The sequence below is a fragment of the Amphiura filiformis genome, chromosome 9 (assembly GCF_039555335.1).
Source record: "Amphiura filiformis chromosome 9, Afil_fr2py, whole genome shotgun sequence".
NCBI lineage: Eukaryota > Metazoa > Echinodermata > Ophiuroidea > Amphilepidida > Amphiuridae > Amphiura > Amphiura filiformis.
This window is the reverse complement of record NC_092636.1, coordinates 32009600-32037058: the sequence shown is the minus strand read 5'-3', so window position 1 is coordinate 32037058 and position 27459 is coordinate 32009600. Positions and strand designations below refer to the sequence as shown.

Sequence of the window (27459 nt, the reverse complement as noted above, 5' to 3'; positions counted from 1 at the left end):
TCGTATTCAGAATGCAATTCGATATGTCTGATGTGCTCTAATGTCCCACAATAAATACTGTCCAAACGCTCATACCCCTTCCTTAAATTTGTGTAATCACTTGGTGAAAGATGTATTTTTCCATTCCAAACACACACAGTTATGGCTTGTGGATAGGATCCCAGCTTTTGGAATAGAACAATCCATCTTTCACCTCGTGATTATATTTCGACCATCACACTCATACATGTAGATGGTTAATATTGGTCTTCTTTCTAATATCCATCTATTAGAGGTGTTCCCTATTCCTGGTCTCAACATGTCCACCATTGTGGATCTACAACAGACTATTTTAAATAGATGATATAAAAATGTGGAATTACAATTAGAAAACCACAGTTACATGGTTAAAAGATACACAAAGAATTGTGTCAAATTAAAATGTTTTTCTTTTTTTTGTTCATACATGGTACAAACTACAAAACTGTAATATATTATATGCATACCCTGTATGCTACCCACTGGTCCACCTTATTTACACTAAAAATATATTTGGTATCGGTATGGACCACCCTACAATTACAGGGTGACTATTAAAATATTCATCAACACATTATAACGTTACTGTACACATACAGATCTATTTAATTACAGTAATACTCTTCAATAACTGGCACCATAGTTGTTTTCTCATACAAAAAAAATCATCTTTTACAAATAGTACAATTTGGATTTTACACTGATAAATACAAAAGTGACTATATAGATAAATACTATAATAAGTTCTTACAATTTTTACAAATATGATTACAAATTTGTTAAGAATATTTCATACAAAAGAACTATCAAAACAAATTACTGTGCAACCTCTGCAAAACATGGGATGTTCCAGTTGAAAATCATACACCTTCCATGGAAGATATGACCTAAACCTCCCACATAAGGAGTGTGAATTTCAAATGGGGTTACCTGAATAAGTAACTCCATTTTGAAATCTACAACTCTTATGCCCCCAGCATACGTTTCAACCAATGACAAGCCTTGATTGTGTCCGTTTGTCTGCAATGCGTGTGCGCCACACCGCTCAGCGACAAGCGGCAGGGTAGTATGAAACCAGCTTTAAGTGGGAGCTTAGTATCATGTCTTTCATAGGGAGTGTATGGATTTCAATGGAATAGATAAGTCATTTGTTAAGTGCTGGGTAAGCTTGGTTTTTCATCCAATTACACTGGCAATGAGAACTATTATCCACTTGAATTCATTTCATAAAGTTTTTTCACCAACTGCATTTCACCTTAAAACAAAAACACTAAACAAAAAAAATAGATATGCCCAAGAGAGGATCTTGGAATTTGGTCTGGTTGTCATGAGATAAGATATCTTACCCTTCCCAGAATCCTTTGCAACATGACACATTACATCTTATGACAGTATGACACTCCCACTCTTTAAAAGTCATCAAGCATTTATTTAGTTTCTTTGGGAGTTTCCACATTCAATTTTTTCATGTATTACATTCACGAATCATCAATGTAAACCCTGTGGGAATTTTTTGCAGGAACACTTTTTCCCCTGAAATCCAACCCCATTTTTTACTGTTAGGGCACACAGAAAAAAGACAAACCCAGGTAAAGCGGGACAGTTGGCAATTATGGAATCAGGACCAAGAGCCTCTCCTGGGCTGAAACGGGCTCAATTAGTGTGTAAAAAATACAAAGCAGCAAAGCAAATTTACATTTACTAGACCTGTTCTAAAAGTTTAGGTTGTAGTACATTTTAACAATGAGACATCAAGATTAAATTGTTCCGATTTCATAAAAAAACACATCTCATATGTTAATTACAATGGAATAAATCCCTGCCAACTTTGTCATCCTAACATTGTGATATGGATTAGATGGTTCTAAGGAAGAACAATACATCTTGTAAGGCTTCCGAAAGTAGATTCTGACCTGAGAAATGACTGAAATGAAGGCCTTCTTACATTTTATAAGATGTCTAACATTTATAAGGATACCATACCTACAATATATTGTTCGATAAAAACTGGTTGAACACTAGGACAATATGTACCAGTAGCACTCTATTACATCCAATGTCCACTTGTCCATTATTCAAAATCCTCCTGTGGCGGGTTCTCAACTTAGATTTGGGTGGGGATGTGCAGCTAGGATACTGAAAAACTACTCAGCTTTAAACCAAATTTGACAAAAAGCAGACCAGAAATATACCACTCTTTGGAAAATGCTCAAAGATTTTGCTAAAAAACAAAGAAAAATCAATACATATGAGAAAATTTTACAAAAAAATAACACCCTTTCACACCAAATTTCATGAAATTGAAGGCCATCAATAATCCAAAATGGCTGAAAATGCACCTGAGTCTAAACCATATGGCTGAAAATGCACCCCAAACTTGCTGCACATTTCTGTATCCTCATTTCCACTAAGAACCCCCCTCAGAAAAGTGTGCACTGTCTTTTGTCCAAATTGCATTATTCTGCAATAAAAGTAAAGAATTAAAGGGTGTTGCAGTATCCTTGACACCCAAATAATGTGTCCTCCGCAGTAAAAATGTTTGAACGATGGATTCAGCTACTACTGCCCATTATTTATCTTATTTATTCTGAGACTAAGTCTGGTACTTAAGAATTCCGTCCCTTAGATGGGTAAGAGCAGTCTTAGCTTGTAACGCCCCTGTACATTCCATTTCCAACAATAAATTATGGTTTTTGTAACAATTACATTTCTATGAACTTCTCTGGTAACATAAAATTCTTCATGATTTATGAATTTGACACATTAGCAGCAACATCTGATAAATGCTGTGGTGATGTACTCCGAGTTGACTCAACTATTGATGGCTTCGCAGACTGTTCTCCATTCGCACCGTTCTTTAACAATTTATGCAACTGTGCCTGATCCATATGATCTCCATGTGCAGTTCTATTGAGGTTAAGGTCAAACGACATAATTGGTGGTGATGTGGAAGGCTTAGGCAAGAGATCTGAAACTGATTTCGGGAGGGCAAGACTGGAAAGGTCAAGAGGTCGACTGCCATTACCCATAAGACCAGGAGACAATGCGCCGACTGCGAGGGCAGGATTTACCCCTAACGAAGCCAGATGTCCCGGTAATGTGACATAACTATAGTGCGGAGGAAGCGATGGCGAATGCACTAGCACAGGATACACGATCACACCTTCTGATAACCCTGCAGTTGTCACTGGTGGCGAAGTAGATATTGATGGCAGAATTGACATGCTGGTTGTCCGCGGCACTGGAGGTGGGGGAAGTATCGGAGACGGTATAGTAAGCTTGGACACCGATGGTGTAACAATGCGAGTTGGTGACGATGAAGCTTGGGTGGCGTCCATTCGATTTGCGTAGTGTCCGTGCGATTTGACGTGCTTGCGTAGCGAACTGGGATCTGTGTAGCGTTTGTTGCATCGAGGCACTTTGCAGAAGTAGGGTTTCTCTTCAAGGTGGGTACGGGTGTGTTTAAATCGATCGCTTGAGTTGGAGTATCTTTTGTTACATCCTTCTACCGGACACACATAGGGTCTCTCACCTGCAAAAACACAAAACAAGAGAGTGTGTATAAGTTAATGGCCACTAAGCAGTGGTGGTGCTACAGGAGGGATTTGCCCCCCCCCCCACATTTTTGAGGCAAAAACTCCAAAATCACACGAATTTCCACTTTTTTCAGCAATTTTATGCAAAATTGGTTGATTTTGTACCACCAAGTTGTATAAGTAATGTGCAATTGAAATTGATGACAGAACAATAAGACTTAAATTGATCAAAATGAGCTGTTAAATCTTTGTGGGAGCAGTGATTACCCATGCCGCACAGAAAGATTTTCATCGAAACTCATAAAAACTTGACAAACGAAAAATTGGAAGCTTTTGAGACAATGCTGAATTTTGTTCATTTGTTTTCATTCAGGGAAAATTAAATGAAGAAATTTGTTTCTATTCGTGCACGTTAAAATTGATGATAAAACAATAACACTTCATTGATGAATTTCTTTCAATTGTCAATAAAAGAACTTTTCCAGCTGTAATAAATGGGCTGTCAATTTGTCCAATATTTGTAGGAGCAGTGATTACCCAGATATGCCCAGGGACCATATGCCGCACAGAGAGGTTTCCATTGAAACTTGTAATAAAAATCCCTTTAAAAAGGCATGTGCTGGGACAAGTTGCTCACAATAAGTAATATACTTGTAAAAAGCTTGACAAACTGAATTTTAATGAAAATTGAAGCTTTTGAGATAATTACATACAGACCACATCTGAAGTTTTCATATTTTGTTTCTTCAAAATCGTGATCCAACCCTTGATATGTATTTAGCACCTCCTTCTTGCATTTCTACGCATAGGCTGTACCGCAATGTTTGAATTTTAACACACTAGGCTTTAAACTGAATAAAAACTAGAATTATGCGATTCAGTAACTAAGGTGGCTCCACACAAAGGTGTGTAAATAAAGGTTTGTAAAAACCAATATGCAATAAGCTCATTAATATTCAGAAATATGCAAATAACATGACACAAATCTATACAGCACATCAGGCCACCATATACACGTACTATCACAATACCAAGTTTGATATAAAATTGGACGGATTGAGCGTGATACCTGAATTTATCGGTCGAGCTTGAGTTTTCAAATATCATGCGAGACAAAGTCGAGCGTGATATATGAAAACTCTAGCGCTAGCTAGCGAGATCGATAAATTCAGGTAGCATGCGAAAGTACCCGTCTAATTTTATCATTATTATGTCTTCAGAATCTTTTTTGGGTCAAAAACATGATTTTTAGTAAAAAACACGATTTTTGTCCAAAAATGTGATTTTGCTTAAAAATGTGATTTCTGCTCTAAATGTGAGTTTTGCTTAAAAATGTGATTTTTGGTCAAAAATGTTGATTTTTGGTCATGGCAAAATGTAAATGTAAAAATCATACCAAAAGAGACATACATGGCAACTTGTGCACATGAAGTATATGATCTATGCACTCTATGAAGAGGTTACATATATATGAAAAACCCTGTAGCTCCAGGAGACTGATACACAAATTTATGAGACAGCCCGGTTGTGTACAAAGGTATAGGATGCAAAATTCTGAAGACATAATAATGAAGTTGATCGGTCTTTGTAGAGTGATTGAATGAAAATGTAGGCAAAATATGCAAATCAGCTCATTAATATTCATAAATATGCAAATAACATAACACAAAACTATACAGCACACCAGGCCACCATATATCCTATCACCATTACCAAGTTGGTCAGTTATTGCATTGGAGCTGCACAGTGGATTAATAAATTTGCTTCCGCCCGGACAGCCAACAAGCAACCAGGCGGGCAAACAGGCAGGTCGAAAGGCAACCATCTGGATGATTGCATAAGCCCATATGTGTGTGGGCCAACTAGAAACGCTATGCGGTTTTCGACACAAAGCATAAATTGGGATGCCTCCACCATGGGGCGATTGAAATTTGGAAAGATATTATAACAGCAAAATGTCAAACTGTATGAGTGGTAAACAAACAAACATAATCTCAAATGACCGTTGACCTTCGTATATGTGACATAATTTGGATACCATCAATACATGAAGGTACCCACAATGCTGTTATATATATATATAAATAATTCAGTTGACCTCAAATGACCTTCGACCTCAGTATATGACCTTGAACACCACCAATAGATGAGGGTTCTCATAGTGCAGATATGACCCGGGGGGTCACTCCCATTGTGGCCTGTACACCATCCGCGATAATGAAAACACGTTTAGGGTGTCAAAAACATGAAATTTGGGAAAAATAGGTAGCAAAATTGCAATTGCTAATACGCAGAAATGAAATTTAGGGTATGAAATTTGATGCAAGGAATAAAATCCCTGTTTAGGGTGTGAAAACACCTGTTTATGGTATTGTTTTAGCCGAAATGTTTCCGAACTTTTTTTCCACTAGCATGGCTACTTTTAATAAGTTGCTTCAATACGACTGACTGTTCAATGTGATGCGTGAAGGACAAGCATTGAGCCTGCAGGATTGCTGTGAAGGCCAATTCCACGAAGAATTTGAATATTGAAATTGATGATAAATATCACTTCATTGATGAATTTCTTTCAATTGCCAACAAAAGAACTTTTCCAAATGTAAAAAAAATGAGCTGTCAAATCTTTGTGGGAGCAGCAATTACCCAGATATGCCGCATAGAAAGATTTCCAGGGAAACTCAAAAAAACTTGACAAACTGAATATTTATGAAAATTAAAGCTTTTGAGATAATTCAAGGCCACATATCTGACTTTTTTTTGTATTTTGTTATCTTCAAAAATGTGATCCAATCCTTCATTCCTTCCTACATTTGTATACATGGGCTGTACCTCAATGTTTCAGTATTAACGCACTGACTTTACGTGGATTTAAAACACCTTTTCTTCAAAACTGCCTCTGAAGTGTAAAAAACACACAGAAAACTGTATAAAAAGAGCTCAATTTTTCCAACTTTTCCCCGCTAGCATGGCCACTTTTAATAAACAGCTTCAATACGACTGACTGTTCAATGCTGAGACAAGAATACCAAAAGAGTTCGGAAGCATAGACTGAGCCCATTCATCGCTGTGTGCAACGTCCGGCTTCACTTGCGCAATCTTTTTTTTTAATCGTTTTTTTGAGTGCCGGGACGTAGGAGTCAACAAGTGCTGACCGGAGTAGCAACATCCCTGCATGCAAGTATTAAACCCACTAAAATAGATAACATAATAAGCAACAACCAGTGGCAGCACCAGGATTCTTTTTCGGCGGGGGAGGGGGGGGAGGCATTGTAGGCAAAGTGAATTTCGGGGGGGGGGGGAATCAACAAATTTTACACAAAATTGCTTCAAAAAGTGGAAATTTGTGTGATTTGGGGGTTTTTGCCTCAACAGTTGGGGGAGCTAGAAAAATATTTAGGGGGGAGGTGGGGAATGCCCTCTCCACCCCCTCCGTAGTGCCGCCACTGGCAAAGACTACTATAATACTAACCTGTATGTGATCGGTTGTGGATCTTGAGATTTTCCAATCGAGAGAAACTTTTCTTGCACTTTGGACACGTATGAGGCTTCTCATTGGTGTGTGTTCTCACATGAATCAACATCTTGTACCTAAAAGGAGGGATTTGATTCACATTAAAAAGATAACAATATTGCACAACATTTTATACATCTTAAAAGGTACATTATAAAAAATGTTTTATTTTACAATGTTATGACGAAATTTGGAGAAGGGGACTTATTTCTTGTGATGTGTTTAGTTGAGGCAAAAAGTTAGCGAGTTTGTCTCTGGAGAACATTTTTAAAAATGTGAAAATTTTGCCACAAAAAAATGGGCCAAATATGCAATACAGATTATTTAAAATGTTCTTAAAACAAATCCAAATAAAGATGTTGTTGACATGAGTCACATGACACACCTCAATGACAGGATTCTGAAATTGAATGACCAGCTTTGACCTTTCCAGTCATTGAGCAGTTAAACTGGACATCACTCCAACAACGAAGAGAAACATCACGTTTAATCACCATGTTCAAAATTCAAACTCAAAACATTGCCGTCCCCATACCGGATTATATACAAACACCAAGGGCATCACATACTCGCCAATATCATCCTCTTAAATTCCGTGTCATGGCTCCCAAAACAAACGTATATAAGTTCAGCTTCTTCCAGCGCACCATACTGGACTGGAATTCATTACCCTCATCATTACTCGATTGTAACAAACTGGAATCATTTACATCTGGTCTTAAAAACAAAAGTGTTAATTAAGTAGTGCAGTTCTTTTTGTAAGTTTAAGTAGCTTTAAGTGTAATTTTAATATTTGTCAATTTTTGATCCGTGTCTGATGACCGGCGTCAGTATTGTTTTCTCAGTCAGATATTGCTTTGGCAACTTTACTGAGTATCCTAGTAGATGTAGATGTAGATTGAGGTATGTCAACATCACCATTATTGGATTTTTTTAAGAACATTTTATACATTTTTAAGGGACAATCCTGATGAATCTACTTGCTGATTTGCAATAAAAATTGCATAGCACTTCGCCGTTTCCTTTTTGCCTAGCAAGAGGTACTGTAAATTTATACAAATATGTGAAGCGATCAAGCAAAATTAGTCGGAACTCGGAAATATAAAATTTTCAGTTCCTTATAGGATAGTAAAATAACTAGATTTGACAGAAAACCGGAAGGACGGAAGCACGGACATTGCAAAAACAGTATGCATCACGGGGGAGGCATAAAAACACATTTGTTTTGATATATTTTATGGACTTTCAAACAAAAACCGGTTCTTTAATGAAATTCTATGAAATAGAAATACAGCCTCTGGAAGTACGGAGGCACAGAAGGAGTCAGGACGGAAGCGCGTATATTGAAACAAAAAACACATTTGCTTACAAAACTGGATCTTTAATGAAATTCTATGAAATTCTATTAACTGGCTGTCACTTTGTTAGTTAAGTGCAAAAACAAATGACTGCTTTTAAGATAGTAAAATGTCTACAACACTCACGGAAACCATTACTGTCAGGGACATCAACAAAAAGGTTTATTATTCTTGATAATTTTTTCTGTACTTATGAAGTATTTTCTTTTTGTGTATGAACTACAAACTTAAGGTTGAATAAAGGTTTTGCATATGGATACCACATGGCATTTAATTGACTTCATAATATTAATAACCAGTATTGGTATCCTACTGTGTCAAAGCTACAACCTGCTCAAAATTTGTTGAACTAGCAATTCTAATCACTTTGCTGAACCTTAGTTTTGAAGTTTATAATAGCAAAAACTTCATTTCTATTTGACTCAAGTTGCAAGACTCAGATTCAGCACTGGTGAGCACTTTGCCTGTTACTATTCAAAGTCGAATATATATACACCTCTTGCAAATGGATATTTTACAATTCATTAATTAAACTGTAAAAAAGGGCAAGGGAAGTCACTTAAAGTGTTGATGAGATTTATTTTCTAGCATGCAACAAATTAAAAGTTTACTTTAAAGTGGGGCTCAACCGAAATGGCATTTGTTTACCGATCCAATATCCACAGCTTTAGAGAACCACTGGACCTATTCTGAAATATCAATATCACAACAACAGTCTCTTGTTACCTAAACAAGGATGTCATTGATTAGGTTCAGAATCAGTGGCATATAGCGTGGTCTTTGCGTGGATCATCATATGGGGTGGGGGGTTACCGACCATGATTGGGGGCACTGGGTCTGATTGGGTGGAACAAGCCATTTTTCCTATGGGATTTTTAAAAATTTCAAATCGATTGGGGGCACAAGCATGACGCTATGCCACTGTTTAGAATGCTTACCTTGCATTGAATCCTTTGCCTTTTCGTTGACAACCGTCCCACCTACAGCAATACTCCACATCTTTTTCCAGTCTGATGTGCCTCTCATTAACATGGCTCACTAAGTCCTCAAGCCGTACAAACTGCTGGTAGCAGGACATCCACTTGCACACCAGAGCTTCTTCCAGACTCACAGTGCTCGAAGGATGGTTAGTCGCCATGATTGTAGCTGGTACTGTAATTCCAACAGAGTCTACACTGATTGCTTGGTTTGGACTTGAGGTTGTGCCCCTTGCGCTGTGTATTGCTATTGGTACGACTGAAGCGACGGTCCCGGGTGAGGCAACGGTGGCGGAAGATGACGTTAGGTTGACGATTGAGTTTGTAATGTGATTCGTTGACTGGTTCAGGATGTCGTCATTTGTGACGAGAACTTTGGCTGAAGAATCTACTGGAAACTGAAAGAAATGGTGCAAAAATTGGGAAAACATTGGACTGGATAAACGTTAATTTTAATTTTTTTTCATTCTGATATCATCTGAAAATATTTTTCTTAGGAGGAAGTCTTCTCCCATGCCTGCACCCTCTCCCCTGTATACCACACACCACCAAATAAGATCACCTCTGCATATTCAAAATACATAAATATCTGGCAATTAAGTTAAATCACAATCTAACAACACTGGCACAGATGTTACAAAAATAATCACACTTAAAAAAAACCTTGGTTGGAAAAGAGATGTTTAATTTTCAGGAATAAAGACTATTTCCCATGAACCCCCATACATGCTGTAAGTATGTTTACATCAGCCCGAGCCAACTCAAAGAAGATATATCTTACCCTTCCCAGAATCCTTTGCAACATTACGTATCACCTCAGTACATCAAATGACACTATCCAATTACTTTGAACAGGTTCCTTTTGTTTTTGTTGAGAATAAACTGGCTAAACATAAACATGGGTTGACAGTAAAGAAAAAAACATATTTTGTGAGATCTGGATGTTCTCTGTTCATTGAGGTGCTTTTTGTCACTACCGACCCATGTTGCATACATGTAGTACTATTATATTTTGCTGTAAACCTTTGACAAGCACGTACTACCTTGATGTTGCAAAGCGGCGCAAACCACACGTATGGTGCAAAGTTCATTCCTCTCGTCAAAGGTTTACTGCAAAATATTATAGATAGCAAATCAGTGCAGAAAATTGAAATGTATTGTGGGAAGTGTAAGATAACTTCTGTGAAGCCAACTACACCCATGTCTATGATCCCACCCACCCACTCAATTGTGTAGGGGCTGCACACAGGGTTAATGGGGGGTAACTTGAAAGGCCACTGACGTGTATGTCAACATAGATATGGTAAATCTATGACATGAAGCAACAGCATTGTTCTCCTGCTATGGCCAATTATTTTATCTTCCCACATTAAAACAAACCAATGGGCCGTTCCATTTGAAACCCACACTACCCCTGTGAAAGATTTTGGAAATATGTTCCACAGGGGGAGTATGAATTTTAAATGGAATTCACACATTAGGCAGCTCCATTTGAAACTCACCCTCCCTCTGTGGTAGATTCAGGTTGAATATTTCTCAGAGGGTGTATGAAATTCAAATGGAGCTGCCTATCGAGCTAATTCCATTTAAAATTATACACCCCTGTGGAAGATATTTCCAAAATCTTCACAGGGGTAGTGTGGATTTCAAATGGAATTGCCTGATAAAACACATGAATGATTACAAGTAGAATCTCTTTGCTGTGTTAAAGTATAGGTAGAGGTTTGACACACACAGAACAGGGTTTACTTTTAACCATGTGATTTGTGTTTGATAAACATTTTTCTAAAATATAAGCATCATGTTGTGATTGCCGGAGACTTCCTTTTTAAAGAAAACTCCTGACACAGAATGATAAACAAGCATATTAAATCACATTTCCCATGAAGAAGGGATGTTTGATGGTTTCTTTGTCGCATTTACAGATTTCTTAAATTTATTTAATTATTTCCTCTCACCATTTCTTCATAATTGATGTTTAAAAACCTTACAAGTACATGGTAGAAGCCCCACTTGTTTCAGTGTAAGTACGTCATTGATGGCCACTGTTTTCATACTATTGTTTTTGTTCACACCAAGAAATAATTTATTCTGCTTCCTACGCATTTTACAGATTTGTAACACAATAGCCCTTTTTTGAATAATGGCCATTATTTAAGGGGGGGTAATTACTTTTTTTTGAGATGTTTATATATACCAAATATCACATGTTTCAATTGGCAAAACAGGATATTTTTTTCAATCCAAAAAATTAGTGCGGTATTTTTCTGGAATAGGGAGTAGTGCATTAAAAGGGCATTTTATGATCTACAGCATCATCCCCCCACTTTTCCCAAAAAAAGTTGAGATTTTCATACCACAAGAGGATGCTAGGATCACGAAATACCGTAAAACCCAGTCTACAAGCATATATAGTGTTTTTTATGAAAGCTAAATTAATTTGAAGCAAGCGTAAATATACCAATACAATAGATTGGTCTTAAAATAATACTTGTTTGCATATGCTTGGTTCCGTAATTTATTTGTTCGAACTCCATAATGGTGCCTGGATTAATGTAGCTTTCATCAGAAGCACTCTATATGCTTGTAGACGGGGTTTTACGGTACTCCTTTAAGTAACAAACAGGAACTTGTGGACCATTAACAGGGATCTAACACAAATACTTACTGCTGGTATATAACCTACTTTGGAAACAAAATAAAATCTGATGCTCCTATCATTATTTAACACCATGTAACAATACCCAAGACAATACCTAATTTTAGAAGAATGTAATGTAGGAAAAAGTGTAATGGGTTTACATGGATGCTGTCATGTAATAAGATAACACTGGTATTTCCAAGGTTCAATGATATCACCAGAGTTCATCATGTAGTAAAAACAACTCCATTTTCTAAAATCTATAGCACCTACATTTGTAGACTTTTATAAAATGGTATAAACCTACTTATCTCAATTGATTGATCACTGCATATTACTCAATTGAATTAACAAAACATAAGCATGAGGGCAAGAAAGGAAAAGAATATTACCTAAAATTGGCAAGCCTGGAAAAACTGGGTAACTCGGCCGCCTGGCGACCGGGAAATTAGGGGCTCGAGGGAAATCCCGGTTTTCGGCACCTTTGGAGAACCACAGGAGTACGGGACCTATTCTGATGCGCTAGGATCATTCACAGTTAATACTAATCTATTTTTTATAGAAATTTTTAAAATGGTCAGCTAAATTTATATGCCTTAAACCTTGCAGATCAGCAGCCAATACAGCTTTTAAACCACAAATTATATTAAATCTGCATGTATATGTAATGAGGCTTTTGAACTGAATACTTAATACACACATTTTGGCAAGATTTGACATAAAGAACGGCTCATAAAATAACTTCTTTTCAAGTTTTTAAAGAAAAAAGTTGGTTAAAAAGGGTTTTGCCCACATTTGTCACCATTATCGTTTATGCTGGCGATATTTTGATGCCAAAAAAATGCCAAAGAAAATTTTCCTTGCATACTGATTTGTCACCATTATCGTTTATGCTGGCGATATTTTGATGCCAAAAAAAATGCCAAAGAAAATTTTCCTTGCATACCGATAGAGGGGTCTTAGATGCGTTACAGATAAAGACACTTACCGGTATTGTTAACACACCATGTCCAACATCATCCACACCATTCTCATCATCATCATCATGGTTACTGGCTATTAGTGATTCCCCATGAGATGCCTCTATGTTGGCTTCAAGCAGTGCTGCTTGGGAGCTGCAGCTAAGAACCTCCTGATGATGCGTCTGATCACCCGCAGAAGTTTCAAGGATTTCACTTGGACTACTGCAAACCACCTGAGATCGATCGTTTCAACCAAAACTGTTTCTGGTCCTGTCTGATGATAATCGGTTGTCATCAGCAGTCCTTGATGAGTTGTGGTGGTATTAGTGGTACATGTAGTAGCCTCAAGTTCTGTTTGGATATCACTAGCACTGGCTGCAATGAGTATGGCATCCGGTTCATTACTATGAGTTTTAACCAGTAATGTGTGCGAGTCAGCATGCGTTAGGTCACCGGAGCTGTCCTGTCTAACTTCTGAAACTTCTTGTATAGCAGCCTGAAACCCTGAGACGTCCAATGCTTTGCTGGTGTGCGACTTAATTGGAATAGGCCTAGCAATGTGGTGCAGCAACTCTGCACTGCTGCTCTCACTGCTCAGTCCACAGTCTATTAGTGCCTGGACACCTGCAGTGCAATTTATGCATAGACAGTGTGGGAGAAGAATGAAAAGAAAAGAAAAGGTGGAGTTACTGGTTACTATGGCAACTCATATAATCAAATGGGAGCTGCAGCACCATGTGTGTTCTGTGTGTCATGCATAGTCATTACTTTAAAGGTCCGAGGGCTCAAAGGTATTGAGTTACATTCAGAAATCATTCCAATTCTACATGTACATGTATGTATGTTCTTTTGCCTCCTGTGATATCACACTGTATAAAGTTTTGATATTTTTTTTGGTATTAATTTTTTGTGATTTGCACTGTTCAGAGTAATTTGGAGGTTTCTTGTATTCGTGATTAGAAACAATTACACATAAAAGCCCAATAACAAATGATTCTTAAATAAGTTCTTAAATTATTAACCACAAAAATAGCAAAAAATAAATCTTACAAACATTTCCTCCAATACAATAAAATGCAGAATTATGTTTTGGAGCAACTGTGATTTGTAGTACAGAATAAAATATTGTGCATAACAATATTTTGAACTATTGCAGAGTAATATCAAGGGACTGTATTTGGAATGTCCAGGAGAGCATTAAGTAGCTCTTCTGGAGCCTTCAAGGAGAGCTGTTTAGAGCATTTGCAATAGAATGTAAGGAGAGAACTAAAAATCACTCTCCTATATCAGTCAGTCAAAAGGCAGTCCCTTAAGGGGCTATGCAATAATGATGAGCCCTGGGGGAAGGTAAAATGGGGGGCAAGAAGTTTTGGCGAGCGAAAGGGGGGGGCAAGCGATTTTTGGCACACATTAGGTGGGGTGCCTTTTAAATAAAACGCTCTAATAAGGCTTAGCCTTAGGAAAATAGTACGGAAACGCTTTAATATGCAATTTTCCTACTCGCTGCGCTAGCAACATATATCTAGACCCTAAGGTTTGCAAATTGGGATCCCAAACATAAGGCATGTGTAAGGGGGGGCAAAGATTTTTTGGCGGGCCTAGAGGGGGGGGGGAACCGATTTTTGGCGGGCCAAGAGGGGCAAGCGGGGGCTCATAATTATTGCACAGCCCTAATATCTATTATCAGGGGTGATTTTCAGCGGCAAAACTAAACTTTCAAAATGTAGCCCTGAGCAACTGCTCAATGCCTGAAGTAGGTAAGTGTAATAGCTGCCATGTGTAGATTAGTGCAATATACTGTGTATAAAGTACTGTGTGTAAATTGCCAAATGTTAACAGGGCAGTTATTGCACTTACCTACTTCTAGCACTGAACAGTTAAAATTCCATTTGATGAGTGACAACACTTAAAACATTTCCATTATGAATTGATCATTGCATATGACCCAAGCATAATGGCATAACAACTAAAATACATACATAGAAATTACTTGCAGGGGGTATTAGTGGGGGGTCAATAATGCTCACAGAAGTGGCAAGTATTGGCATGGAAACAAGGTAGTGCAGTTTTTTAGTCTGCTTTTCACATTTATCTATAAGGAATAGTAAGAAACAATTATTTATATTCTGGGTGAGAAAACTGAATTACATTTTTCCCAGATGCCATAATACATGCTAAATTTTAAAATTGCAGAAGAAGACATACCATGAGTGTGTAAAATAATGAAATAAAAACAAATAAAAATTAAGATTCGATCCTTTTAATGCTTGTAAATCTTGTCAGAATGCTTGGAACTGGATTGGGACAATAAGTCCAAACCTTTGAGCTGTTCCCTGTCAATGTAGAGTACTTTGCAGATGTTTCGGGGACAGATTTAAGCGGTGACCCAGTGGCCCCGCGCAAGTGGATTTTGTGTCAGGCCAGTAAACTTCCAACAATGCTGGATTTTTGAGCCTGATGTAACTCATAATGAGACAAGATATGGACATATTTGGACACCTGTCACCTGTGTGTAATTTATATTTTTATTCAATGATTTTTTCTCTATTTATTCTTATTCTTGCGTTGCTAGCAAGTTGGAAATATATGGCTGCTTTTTACCGCAATAATAGGCCTACGTACTACTTCCAAGCTCTTTCGTGCTCTCTCTGATGATGATAGTGATAGAGCAAATAGCGCATACATTTGTGGACTTTTGTAACTAGATTAATTATAAGCAGGGACAGGCGATTTGCGCGGAAAAAAATAGCAAATTGCGGAACTTTTTTTTTTTTTTCAGTGCAAATCATGTATCCCTAAATTGCGCAGAATTGCGCGGAAAGAAAGTTCCGCGCAAATCGCCTGTCCCTGATTATAAGGCAGGACTACTGACTAAACTTGTGTTACACTCTCTTCCTTGAGTACAATCAGTACAAAACAATTGCTAGGCACAGAATAAATGTTAACCCACAAGTATCACTTGTTAAGTTTAGTAATTGGCAGTCTCTAACTTCTAAGTTGCATTGCAACATGCTTATTTATTTTGCACTTTTTGTAGTAGAACATATTGTAAAAGCTAGGCCAGTAAATTTATTGCAGGGCCACTAGATTTGCCATTTCACTGGCCCGGAGGGCCAGTAGAAAACTGAAACCTAAGTCTGTTCCTGCCTTTGCACTTGCTTTGTAACTTTTGCTACAGTAAAAAGATATATTTTCAACCTTTATTTTGAGAAACAAGAAATCAATTAAAAATGATGTTGTCGTTAGAAACCTTGCAGACCCCCTACTGAGATAGCAACTGCAATTTCACCTGTTTAAAATATAATAAGGTTGTATAAAATGCAGTATGAGTCCAATTCCTCTACCATCAGTTTCCATAATTACATTGTACACAGGCCCATAATTTTTCTATGCAGGATTGTTTTTTGGGTGGGGGCAATTTTGTGGAAAAGTGGACTTTCTTCCTAAAATTTGGAACTTTTTTGGACAAAACAGCGTATAAAAACTGATTTTTTTTTTGCTCGCTACGCTTGAAAATTGTGCTATTTTGGGACCTTTTGTATACTTATGCAAATGTTTTTTGGGGAGGGGGTGCCACCGCACCCCCTTGCGTACAGGCCTGATTGTACACTCAAACAAATCAACACTTTCCTATCAATTTCACTGATAGCCACTATTTATTTTAGTAAATGAGCCATGGAAAATCTAGTTAAAGCAGGCAATCAATCATACAAACTCTAATGCAAGAGCAAAAATAATTTTAAGAAACACTTGAATGCCAAGAAAATTGTACAAGAAAAGAAAAAAGGTAAAATCAACTGCAATTACAAGAGTTTAAGATTATGAAATTAACAGGCAAATAATACAAATTTATTTCTGATAATTGATAGCTCTATATTTTGTCAAGCTTTGAGCTCAATGTAGTCACTGTTCTGGGTCTAAACTACTGCTGTTTCTGGTACCCTTTCACCTTAAACAGGTATCAAGCCCAATACCACATTGATAACATTACAATGTTTCTGTGCTGTTGCCATGGCAATGCACACAATATTTTCCATCCTTCAGACTCTGTATTAGAAGAAGTACAATGACACACTTCTTGCAGTGTCAAATTTCAAATATCCAAAGTTGCTTTTCAATTTTTGTTTGAAATTTTTCTATTCTGAAAATAGTGGCTCTTAATAGATCTACTTTTTAAGCGATGGATCCTAGCTTTAATACTACAGCGAAGTAAAAACAACAAACAAGGTTTGTTTGCCATAACCTGATTAACCACCAAATCTGCCAGCTTACCAATTTGTTTCCAACTTCCGAATGAAAAACCAAATCCCGACTAGTTCTTTAAACACAAGAAAATTTCAGTAATCATTTTTTGTTTCTTTCATAATTTCTTTCACAAACTTTTTTTCTGAAACGTAATAAATGTGGCCTGTTCAGACAAACCAAGAACAAGTTGCATTTTTCATAATTTTTGATATTTCATGATTTGAATAAAAATGTTCGCACTAGACAATAAAGCTTTAAAATGATACAATTATACATACATAGCATCAATACTTTTTAAGATATGGATAATTTTGATACATTCATATTTTTGTCAATTGATAATTGTGAGTATTAGGCTAATAAGTTTCCTGCCTTACACAGAATTGAATATAGGGCTTATCATAGTTTCATTGTTTTAAATTATTGATTAAATAAACCTCATTTTAATAAGTACTTTCAAGGAATTGAAAGTCCATTTAGTCCCATTGTCAAATACCATAAAACTATAATTGATATACCCACACGATGTGTCTTACAGTCTTACAGAGGTGGGAAATGTCTTTTTTAATTGAATACCTGAGTGGAAGAAGGGCCCGACTCCAATTTTTTACAAAAATGAGTTAGACCCAGCATTTTATTGCCAGCAGACTGTTCTTCCTTGTGTGTGAAAGATGAGCCGAAATTCACTCTCTAAATAGTCTTCCGCGTACACTTAATCATGGTTTTCATGGAAGAAAGGCCCAACTCCATGGAGTTGGGCCCTTCTTCCACAAATATTGGATTAAAGAGGAATTTTGTTCATCCATGAAATATGCTTTTCAATACAATAAACTTTCTTGCTAACATATTACATGCTTCTACTTGTGCTATTAATGGATGATTACCTAATTTCTGTAGCTATTTATAACACATCTGCTTACGGAACTGGCACTTGCAGTATATTAGTGGAAGAAGGGCCCAACTCCAGCTCGTATTAAGACCTGTACCGTTGCCATGGAAACATCATATATTGTTTTGAATGTATGTAATATTGTATGTTCATGTATTAAAGGTCCCCTGAAGATGACAACATTCTGTCTATAAAACTTTTCCAAATATTAAGTTTTTTCTTAATATCTCAAAAACAGTTTTGATGGAGTTGGGCCCTTCTTCCACTCAGGTATTCAATTGAACTATATTAGTTTGAAATGCTAAAAAATAATTTCTGAAAAAAGCTTGTGTGGACGAAGATAAGGCCTATAAAAATCAAAAATCTTACACTAAACGACACAATTTCATGCCTAATTTTAACACCAGTATTTGTTTTAATGTATATTCAATTATTCATGCACTATGTTTTTAACTGACATTACTGAAGAAAAAAAATATTGCTTTATATTTGACCGAGGAAATTAATTTCATAGCAAGAAGGTGTATTGAATTGTGCTGATTTTAACATGTATTATGTATGTGTTATTTAACATGACTTTTAGCGCGACTATGCATAACAAAAGAATTTTTGACCATCGTTCAGAGTGCTTTGATTTGGATTACTGATAACTTACATACCGTAGCACATTGACCAAAGGTGTGTGGGAAAACCTATAACTAATTACCCTCATTGATAAACTTGGATTTCATGGATAATGACTAAGGGTGTGAGCGAGTCCGGGAATTCGAGTCCCGCCCGAAAATTCTATTACCCGGGCAGGAAATTCCATGCCCGGGTACCGAAAAAAAAAAAAAATAAAAAAAAAAAAAAAAAAAAAAAAAAAAAAAAAAAAAAAAAAAAAAAAAAAAAAAAAAAAAAAAAAAAAAAAAAAAAAAAAAAAAAAATTGAATTTTGCACATTGTTTTGTAATTTTAATATGAAAATTGATACATAGTTTTCATGTCATACTCTATTAATGATATCAAAATGCATTCAAATTCAATGCATTTTGATATCATTAATAGAGTATGACATGAAAACTATGCATCAATTTCATATTAAAATTACAAAACAATGTGCAAAATTCAATTTTTTTTTTTTTTTTAGGTCAACCATGATCCTAGCATTTAGGTCTAGGTCAGAGACACTACAAAACAAACTTTGAAAAAAAAATTTAAAATTTTTTTTATTATTTTTTTATTTTTTTATTTTTTAATTTTTTCAATTCGGGTACCGGTTACCCGCGCCGAAAAAATGCGCGCGGTACCCGGGCACAAAATTACCGAAAATCACACCTAATAATGACTCTTAATGAGACCGAAACAGGAAATTGAGTTTCAAGACGCCTACATAATATACATGTATGGGCAGCAATTATACCCCCTGCAAAAAAATAAAAATTATCAATTCAATTAGTTTAACCTTAATTTTAGGACTATTATTGCTAGCAAAAACTTCAACTCTGAAATGAATATTATAACATATTGTAACATATTTGTAATAAAAAGATCCAAAAAGCAGTTCTATAAAAGGAGAAAAAATAATATTTAAACATAGTATCAATTTTCAAACATTTCCCAATTTCAGTTAACGAGGCATAGTGTCAAAACCACTCTATGTACAAAGTCGATGGGGTTTCTTAAAATGATAAATTAGCATAAGTCAAAAACCCCTTTATGGCAAAAATTAAAAATTGGCAGGCAAGTTTTTCTCACCCAACTACACATCCTGTATCATTTTAAACCAAATCTGTGCAGTGTGCATGACACCATAGCCGATGTTTCTACCTTAAACTTCAATCTGCATTCTACACACACTACAAATATATCCTTATAAAAATATTCTCAAGGCAGAGCTCTCCAATGTAAGTGACTACATTAGATAGTTTGGTGTCCAACTGAAAAGAAAATTGAGATTTTTGAGGGGAGGGGAGGGGGAAGGACCCCCTCCACACACACACACCCACATTTCTCATTCAGTTGGAGAAATGAACCCATTTGGAGAGGTGAAGCGTGGCTAAAATTTTTAAGCAGTCGAGGGAATCAAGACCGGTGCCCCCACACTTTTGAATACCTGCGCACGCCCTTGCCTGCTGCTGTCCCTGCACTTGCGATGCAGGAGTATCATCCAATCAACCAATGTCAGCAGAAGGTGGGAGCAAACGTATCTCCTCACTCCTTTGATTGCCGCATCTGTGCATTTTTCTAACGTAATTCTGTCTTATGGGTATGAAAATACCTAAAATACTTACCACACGGAATCACATTCTATTCATCATATATCTGAATGGGTAGGCCTACTTAATTGTGCTACTGTAGACCCGGACTGTAGTACTGGAGAAGATACATGGTCAGGCCAGGCTACTATAATGGGCAGCTGTAAATAAAGGGTCTCCAATACGGTACCAAAGATTTTGATTTTGATTTGATCAGGCTTTTGACAACCCTGGATAACCCAAGAAAGCCTCTGTTATGAAGCTTGGGGTCCATTTGAACACCCGGACAGGTTTAAAAGTCAGGAATTAACACCCTACTCTTTTCACAACTGACTGAGATACATGTACAGGTATGGCTCTCTGTATACGGGACAAACGGCTTAACGTCCCCTCCTAAGGACGAAGTACTTTCATGATTCCTTTACCCAATTCTAAATGAACCATGGGGGAGAGCGGACTCTTTCCCCCAATTCAATAGCCCATCAAATTTCCACTGCCGGGTCTTGAACCTGGGACCTCATACAAAGGCAAGAACCCTAATCATTAGGCCACTGGAGGAGGTTCTTCGAAAAAATGTGTGCAAGGCTTTGCCACAGACTTTCGGATGCTGACTTTCTCTATACCTACTTGACCCTACTTTTTCTGTTTTGGCAACCCATTTGTATACCAATTTGTCACAAAAAGCAGACAGATTTGCCTAAATTGGGTGTTTTAAGGGCAACTGTTACTCAAGTCTTCACTGAAAACCCACCCATCATTATACCAAAATTGCTGAAAAGGTACCCCAACACCATGGCACATCATTCACCGTACACCTTCAACCAGAGAGAACCTCGGTCAAATAAGGTCTATTTTCTGTAGAAGTCTTTGGCATCATTTTGGTCTTGTTACTTGTATCTATAGGGTAATTTTCTGAAAACTTGGATTGAGCATGGACATTCAGGCACTTGCACACAGTACATGACAAGGTCCGATTTATTTGGTGGCTTGCTCCACTAGATTTTGCGTTAGGCCAGTAAAGATTCAACAATGCTGACCTGACGGGCCAGTAGATTATAGAGCTAGTAGAAAATGGAAACCCAACTAAGTCAGACCCTGTTGTTACACAGTACACCCAGGGTATTGACAACCACTATTTTAAAATGGTGCTGTTGCAATGTTGACACCAGGGTGAAGGCTAATAAGCCCCCAAATTTAAGAAACTTGCCCCGCTGAACACAAATGTAGTGCCTACTGGATAAATTAATTATTAAATCACGAACATGAAATTAAAATTGTATATACATATACATAGCTTACCGGAGACCCTGGTCAGAGGGCTATCTTGTCCTTCTGTCTCTGACTGCTGAATAACTGACTCTGATCCCTGTGCCATGCTGTCGATCACAGAATCAGACATGTCTTCAACAAAACATGTACCGGTACATGTAGATGGCTGCTTCCTGAATTGTGATCGATTACATCTAAAAAGAGAAAAAAAAAGTGATGTCTTTCTTATTTTCAATTTGGCAACTGATACAAAACTGCTTCAAATTCATCTTGTTTAATACCAACTACGGTATTGTCTCTAATAAACGCCCCAACATCAATGCACTCTGAGTACTTTTCTAATCGCTTTCCTGATTGGCTGCTCTGATTATATAGGAGTGTATGAAAGATGATCGCATCAAAAATGTTGTCTACTATTGCATATTTCCAATTTAATTTAAGAATATGGGAAAACAGTGGTAATTATATATAATAAACATAATTTTTCGACAGGTTCGCCGTCGCAAATAATAAAGGAGAAAAGTAGAAAAAGTGATCCCATGTGGGAATCGAACCCAGGACCTCAGGGTTATAAGACCTGTGCCTTAACCACTTGGCCACGGGAGCTTCATGATTAGGTTGGTTGCAATTTGAACCTATAAGCGGTCACTTAATTTAAGAATATTCAAAAATAGGCAAACTAAGATACAGTTGACTCATCCAAATTTGAACTTGTGAGTGTTGCAAAATATGATATTGTTATCTACATTTTGCACAGGAACACTCATAGCTTCAGACTCTAGCCTTGAATGCATAACTGTCATAATGTGCGAACAACAACAACATGGAAATGAATTCAACTCACTCGTGATTGATTAGCATTTTCTTTAAGTATCCAAGGTTGCGCGCACATTCACTTTGTCAGGGGCGTAAGGGCTCATATTGAAATACCCTACCACGCTTTCACACAGAAAGAAGGCAGGATTCCCTCGCTAAGCCAGCGCCTCAGGAAAGCTTCGGTCATAAACGGATTATAAAGATGGATTATATGCATCAGTGATACACCCTGCCTTTTGAAGTGGTCCATGATGAATGGGAAGAAAACAAACTGACTATGGCTCATCGCACAACCCAGGAAAGCGCGCTCCTAATTTAAGTGGCTAATTGCAGTGTTATAATCACACAGGATTTTAACAAAAGGCAGCTAGCATAGGAAAGCTGCAGGATGGCACACACCTTCCTGTGTAAGGGAATTTCAATATGAGCCCTAACCAGACCTGACCTTCCGGGGCTCCTGGTTTTGGCATATTAGAAGCTAAAAATCAGTGTTTCAGAGTACAAATTTCACAATGAAAGTAGTATAGATCTCTTCTTCCCTCTTTCTTTCCCTTTTCTCTTCTCCCTTCCCCTCTTTTCTCCCCTCTTTTTTCTTTTCTTCTTTCCCCTTTCTCTTCTTCCCTCTTTCTTTCCTTTTTTTTTCTCTTCTTCTTTCCCCTTTTTCTTCCCTCTTTTTCTCTTCTTTCCCTTTCTCTTCCCTCTTTTCTCTCCTTCCCCTTTTCCCCAATTTTTGCTCTTCTACCCAGTTTTTTGTGTCCGAGAGGGGGGAGAGAGTTTGACCCGGCCCCCACTGGTTACGCCACTGCACTTGGTTTTTCTACAATCGCAGTGGGATCACATATACCAGGAACTGCTTTTTGAGGAGAGTGTGAGCAATCGCTCTCTATTGCTCTCCTTTATAGGGAGTGATTTACAGCTTTCCTTAGTTGACCATTCTCTCCTTACATTGTACATTCTATTGTAAATGCACTAAACAGCTCTCCTTGAAGGCTCCAGAAGAGCTATTCAATGCTCTCCTGCAAGACAGTCCCTGGTACCATACACTTGTTGGCAACTGTGTTCAATACTGTTCATAATTCAAATGAAATTTCTTTTTTATAACTTAAAAACGTCAATCAGAACCCCAGGTCAATTCTACATCAATTTATGCAGCACACACATACACAGAATGCACAAATGCATGAAGGAAATCTGAGGGTGCTAATAATAATCAGCAAAAGCTTCATCAGTCTTGTCAGTAACATGTCTAGAAATCAGGGTACAATTACCAAATAGAGTGCAACTTGGTAGACTTGAGTCCAGTCCTATTTTACGGAGTTTAGGGTTTAGGGTAGGGCAGTCTTGTGTAAGACTAGTAGAGTTGCACTCTATTCGGTAATCAATCCAAAATCTGAGACTGAAAATTATAATGTGTAGAATAGTATCAGACTCTAGCACCTAAATAGCCTACACGCTCATGGATAGCTGAGTTTCTCTTTACCCCTTATCCACTGCGTAGACTGCTGCCCTCATTCTGACGACTGAGAAAACAATATGAAAAAAAACACTTTCTGATTGCACTGAGACTGCGCAGTTGTGTCCAAATTGACATTTTGACCGAGTTTGTTGTTTTTAGAATTTCTGAGAACGATCTTGTCACAACGGCACGGTACAGCGGCATGGTGTAGGGTCACCGGTAGTCATGCTACATGTATGGCGCACAACAAAAGTCACAGCAATTTCAGAACTCTGTCACTATATGATCTGTAAGTTATTCAAATGTCACTACCATTATGAAGCATTTATACGGGTGGTGGAGTTAGTCTACTACACTGAGTACAAAGGCTAGAGCAGTGATACATTGAAAAATCCGGGGTTTTCCCCAAACTTTTGGTCAACAATAAGACCAGAGACAAAAGCTTATTTTAATTAACTAATGTATCTACTCAACTGTTTTTGGTATGCATCGATTCTAGGGCTGCTTTTTTAATAGTTTTTATAGGTTAAGTTATAACTAGCTTTCACAAAGATATTGAAGGTGGTAGCACAAGTTCTTAGACAATTTTTTAGCACTTTTAGAACCAGTCTTTACTTCAGTTTTGTTGCTACAAGTTGAACTTTCAGAAATAGTCGCTAATTGGCAATCATTAGTCATAGTCGTGACTTCAACTATTGGCGACTTGGTCGTACAGGCCTAATCAATGCATTGTGGGAGTTTTTGCAGTTTTGGGACATTTTGCCCTCTGACCTACATTGTAGTGGGAAAATTCAGAAAAATTGGTTTTTTGTGCGTACAAAATATAATCTAAAATGTTTTACAAGAACGAAAACAAACCCAAAAACAACATTATTGTATAAATTAATTATGCTAATATTAAAATGATAACATTAAGACAATAATAAATAAATTAATAATAATTACAGCAATTTCCCCGATATGTCCAGCCAAACTGCTCTCAAAAACCGAAGTTACAATGGTGATTGGGCTTATTCCGTAAATTATTGAGATTAAAATTTCATGATTGATTAAAAACATTTCAGGTACAATTACCGAATAGGGTGCAACCATGGAGCTAATATAGAAAGGAGAGGAAATAGATTACGTAACGCCTATTGTTCCTTTGTGCCTATTTGAGTTTCCGAACTCCGAAAAGGTAGACCTACCTTTCGTTCGAGACAAAGGGCTTCCGCCATTAAATCGGTAACTGACCTGACAGCGTATTAACGCTATAATAGGCAGGCTACTGTCAATAAGTGATGAAACGAAAGTCATGTGAAAGCGCCTACCAAAGCGAGAGGTACCCTTTGTTCTAATCCAGCCAAAGGGTGTGATTGAGTTGTTGCATGCACACAAAACAGAAGTTCGCCTACAATACAAACTTAATGCAGCACCCAAATTCGTTTGGACGCTCATTTGATTATACTCAGTGAACACGCTTTGCTCTACCATTTCGCTACGGACAGTACAGCAGCATAGGCAAAGTGTGCACTCTGTGTGGGCGGATATAAGAATCTATACCCAAGTAAGTTGTCTACATTGTTTGCCAATAGGCCTACATAAGGATTTGAAGTAATTATGATATCGCTCCTAGAGAAGCATATAGCCATACTATTTCTGAATCAATCAATAGAGCAAAGCAAATCATACTTGTAGGCCTATAATACTATATTAAATATAATTGCGGACCAACCGATGCAGCTCGATACACCCAATGTATGAATAAAAGCACCTATTACAATAAAGTCGCCCAATTGAACAGTTGTAGGTGTCGTTTGCACGACTTCATGAATATTGATTGGCAAAATTTTCCAATATGTCAGTGCTCAAATCGGACACAATAGAACAATAGACCCTTCAGTGCGTTGGGTGCAACATGCTAGACTTGAGTCCAGGCCTTGTTTATGTTTTATGGAGTTTAGGGTTTAAGGGCGGGTGGGGTAGGGCTGTCTTGTAATAAGACCTATTCGGCAATCGCTCCAAATTTCACAATATTCCATGACCATGTCATTTGGATTGATTTTCCCATGCCTGGTAGAGTTTGAATTGTGCCAAAAGTCGCCATCTTGTCTTCACTTCCGCATTGCATCTTGTTATTTTATGATAATGACAGACTGAAGATGTGCCAAATAGTATTTGGATTGCAGAATTTGTACTATAGCCATTAGTCATTACCATTTCAATGCTACTGCTACTAGATAAATTTCAAACATCCATTAAAAACAGTGCAGTATTTGTTGGCTCCAAAAACCCAGCATTTTCACGTGTATATATGTTCTCAGACCTGATATTATCGGCTTCTAATATATTGGAAAATACCAGTCTGAGCAACCTCGGACTAGATCATGATCAGGGTTCCCGTTAAGGTTTTAAAAATGTGCGTCCGTAATGACGCAAGTTTATGGACGAGGTTGCAAAAACTTGCGCCCAGACAGATTTTTGTGCGTCCATCTGAAATTCACGATTATGACGATACACACGTACCCCGGGTATACACCTCATCAAATGTTGATTGTTAAAAAGAAATAAAAGTGCATTTTCGCCGTGATATTCCATCTCCATTCGCTATGATAATTTTTCTCATTTCTGTGTCAGTTTTGGTCCAAGCGTGGTCAAAAACAGGTGCAAAAACATGAGCAAAGTCTGTCAATCTTGAGCAATTTTCGATTCAGTACTTTCACTTCCGCATTTCTATTTTTAAATTAACGTGGTGTTGATGCTACAAAAACTAAAACACGCGCTGCCACAAAAAAAAAAAAAAAGGGTTATCATTTGGATTTTTGTCTTGAAAATTGCTTTTATTCATCGTAACAATAATACTAATAAAGGAAACCTAGATTATTTATGAGAAAATAAACTTAAAATATTAAAAATTGAATATTGTCAGGTTGTGATAAATAATTAAATAAACGTTAGCGGCACGTGCTTGCTTGTAAACAAATCAATCGGGACTTCCCCAGGCCATCAATCAGCTGTATAGCGAAAATTAGCGATCGTTCGGAAAGCATGCAAAAAGTGCACGATTTCCTGACGTTGCATTTACAAATATTGCAGAATTTACTTCAATTCTCAGCAGGTGGATCAATTAATGATAAAATTTCGAAGTTTTGTCTGCGTCCACATGCATGTGACATGGACACAAAATACTTGATTAGCCATGTGAACTTGCGTCCAAATTTGTAAAATACGCGTCTGGACGCAATGACGCACACTAACGGGAAGCCTGATCATGATGGAGTACGGTAATAAATTTAGTAAACTAAAATGCAATTGAGATTTAAGCTTACATTACAATTGCCTGGCATTGGCCATTGGTTTGCATTCGAATACTACTGTAGCAGCACTACTTTCTTTCATCTAAAAGTTATCCAAATCAAACAATTCTTTGATTCCGCAGCAACAGTTTTATCAAATTTGATATCAGAATCACTTACAACACAGCGTTACTTTAAACTGCTTTTGATAAACGGTGAAATTTTATGATTTTTGCTCTATGCAGTGAGCCAATGGTCCAGCTCCAGAAC

The 27459-nt window shown here is 37.3% G+C and overlaps 1 protein-coding gene across 1 annotated transcript; it reads right to left on the bottom strand.

Annotated features, from left to right (window-relative positions):
- Positions 1-27459, bottom strand: LOC140160879 (uncharacterized). The gene is made up of 6 exons (XM_072184212.1): positions 27370-27459; positions 21673-21836; positions 13030-13627; positions 9362-9798; positions 7024-7142; positions 1-3550 (listed from the first exon to the last, which is right to left on the bottom strand). Exons 4-6 carry the CDS (start codon positions 9559-9561, stop codon positions 2766-2768), a joined length of 1104 nt encoding a protein of 367 aa, XP_072040313.1. The 5' UTR covers positions 9562-9798; positions 13030-13627; positions 21673-21836; positions 27370-27459; the 3' UTR covers positions 1-2765.

What these genes read in the sequence shown, in the direction of transcription:
- LOC140160879 (XM_072184212.1), bottom strand. Translation starts at nt 9,561, where the DNA reads ATGGCGACTAACCATCCTTCGAGCACTGTGAGTCTGGAAGAAGCTCTG. An exon ending in GGCAAAGGATTCAATGCAAG is followed by an intron (nt 7,143 to 9,361) that starts GTAAGCATTCTA and finishes CCCTCCTTTTAG; the next exon opens with GTACAAGATGTTGATTCATG. An exon ending in CCACAACCGATCACATACAG is followed by an intron (nt 3,551 to 7,023) that starts GTTAGTATTATA and finishes GTGTTTTTGCAG; the next exon opens with GTGAGAGACCCTATGTGTGT.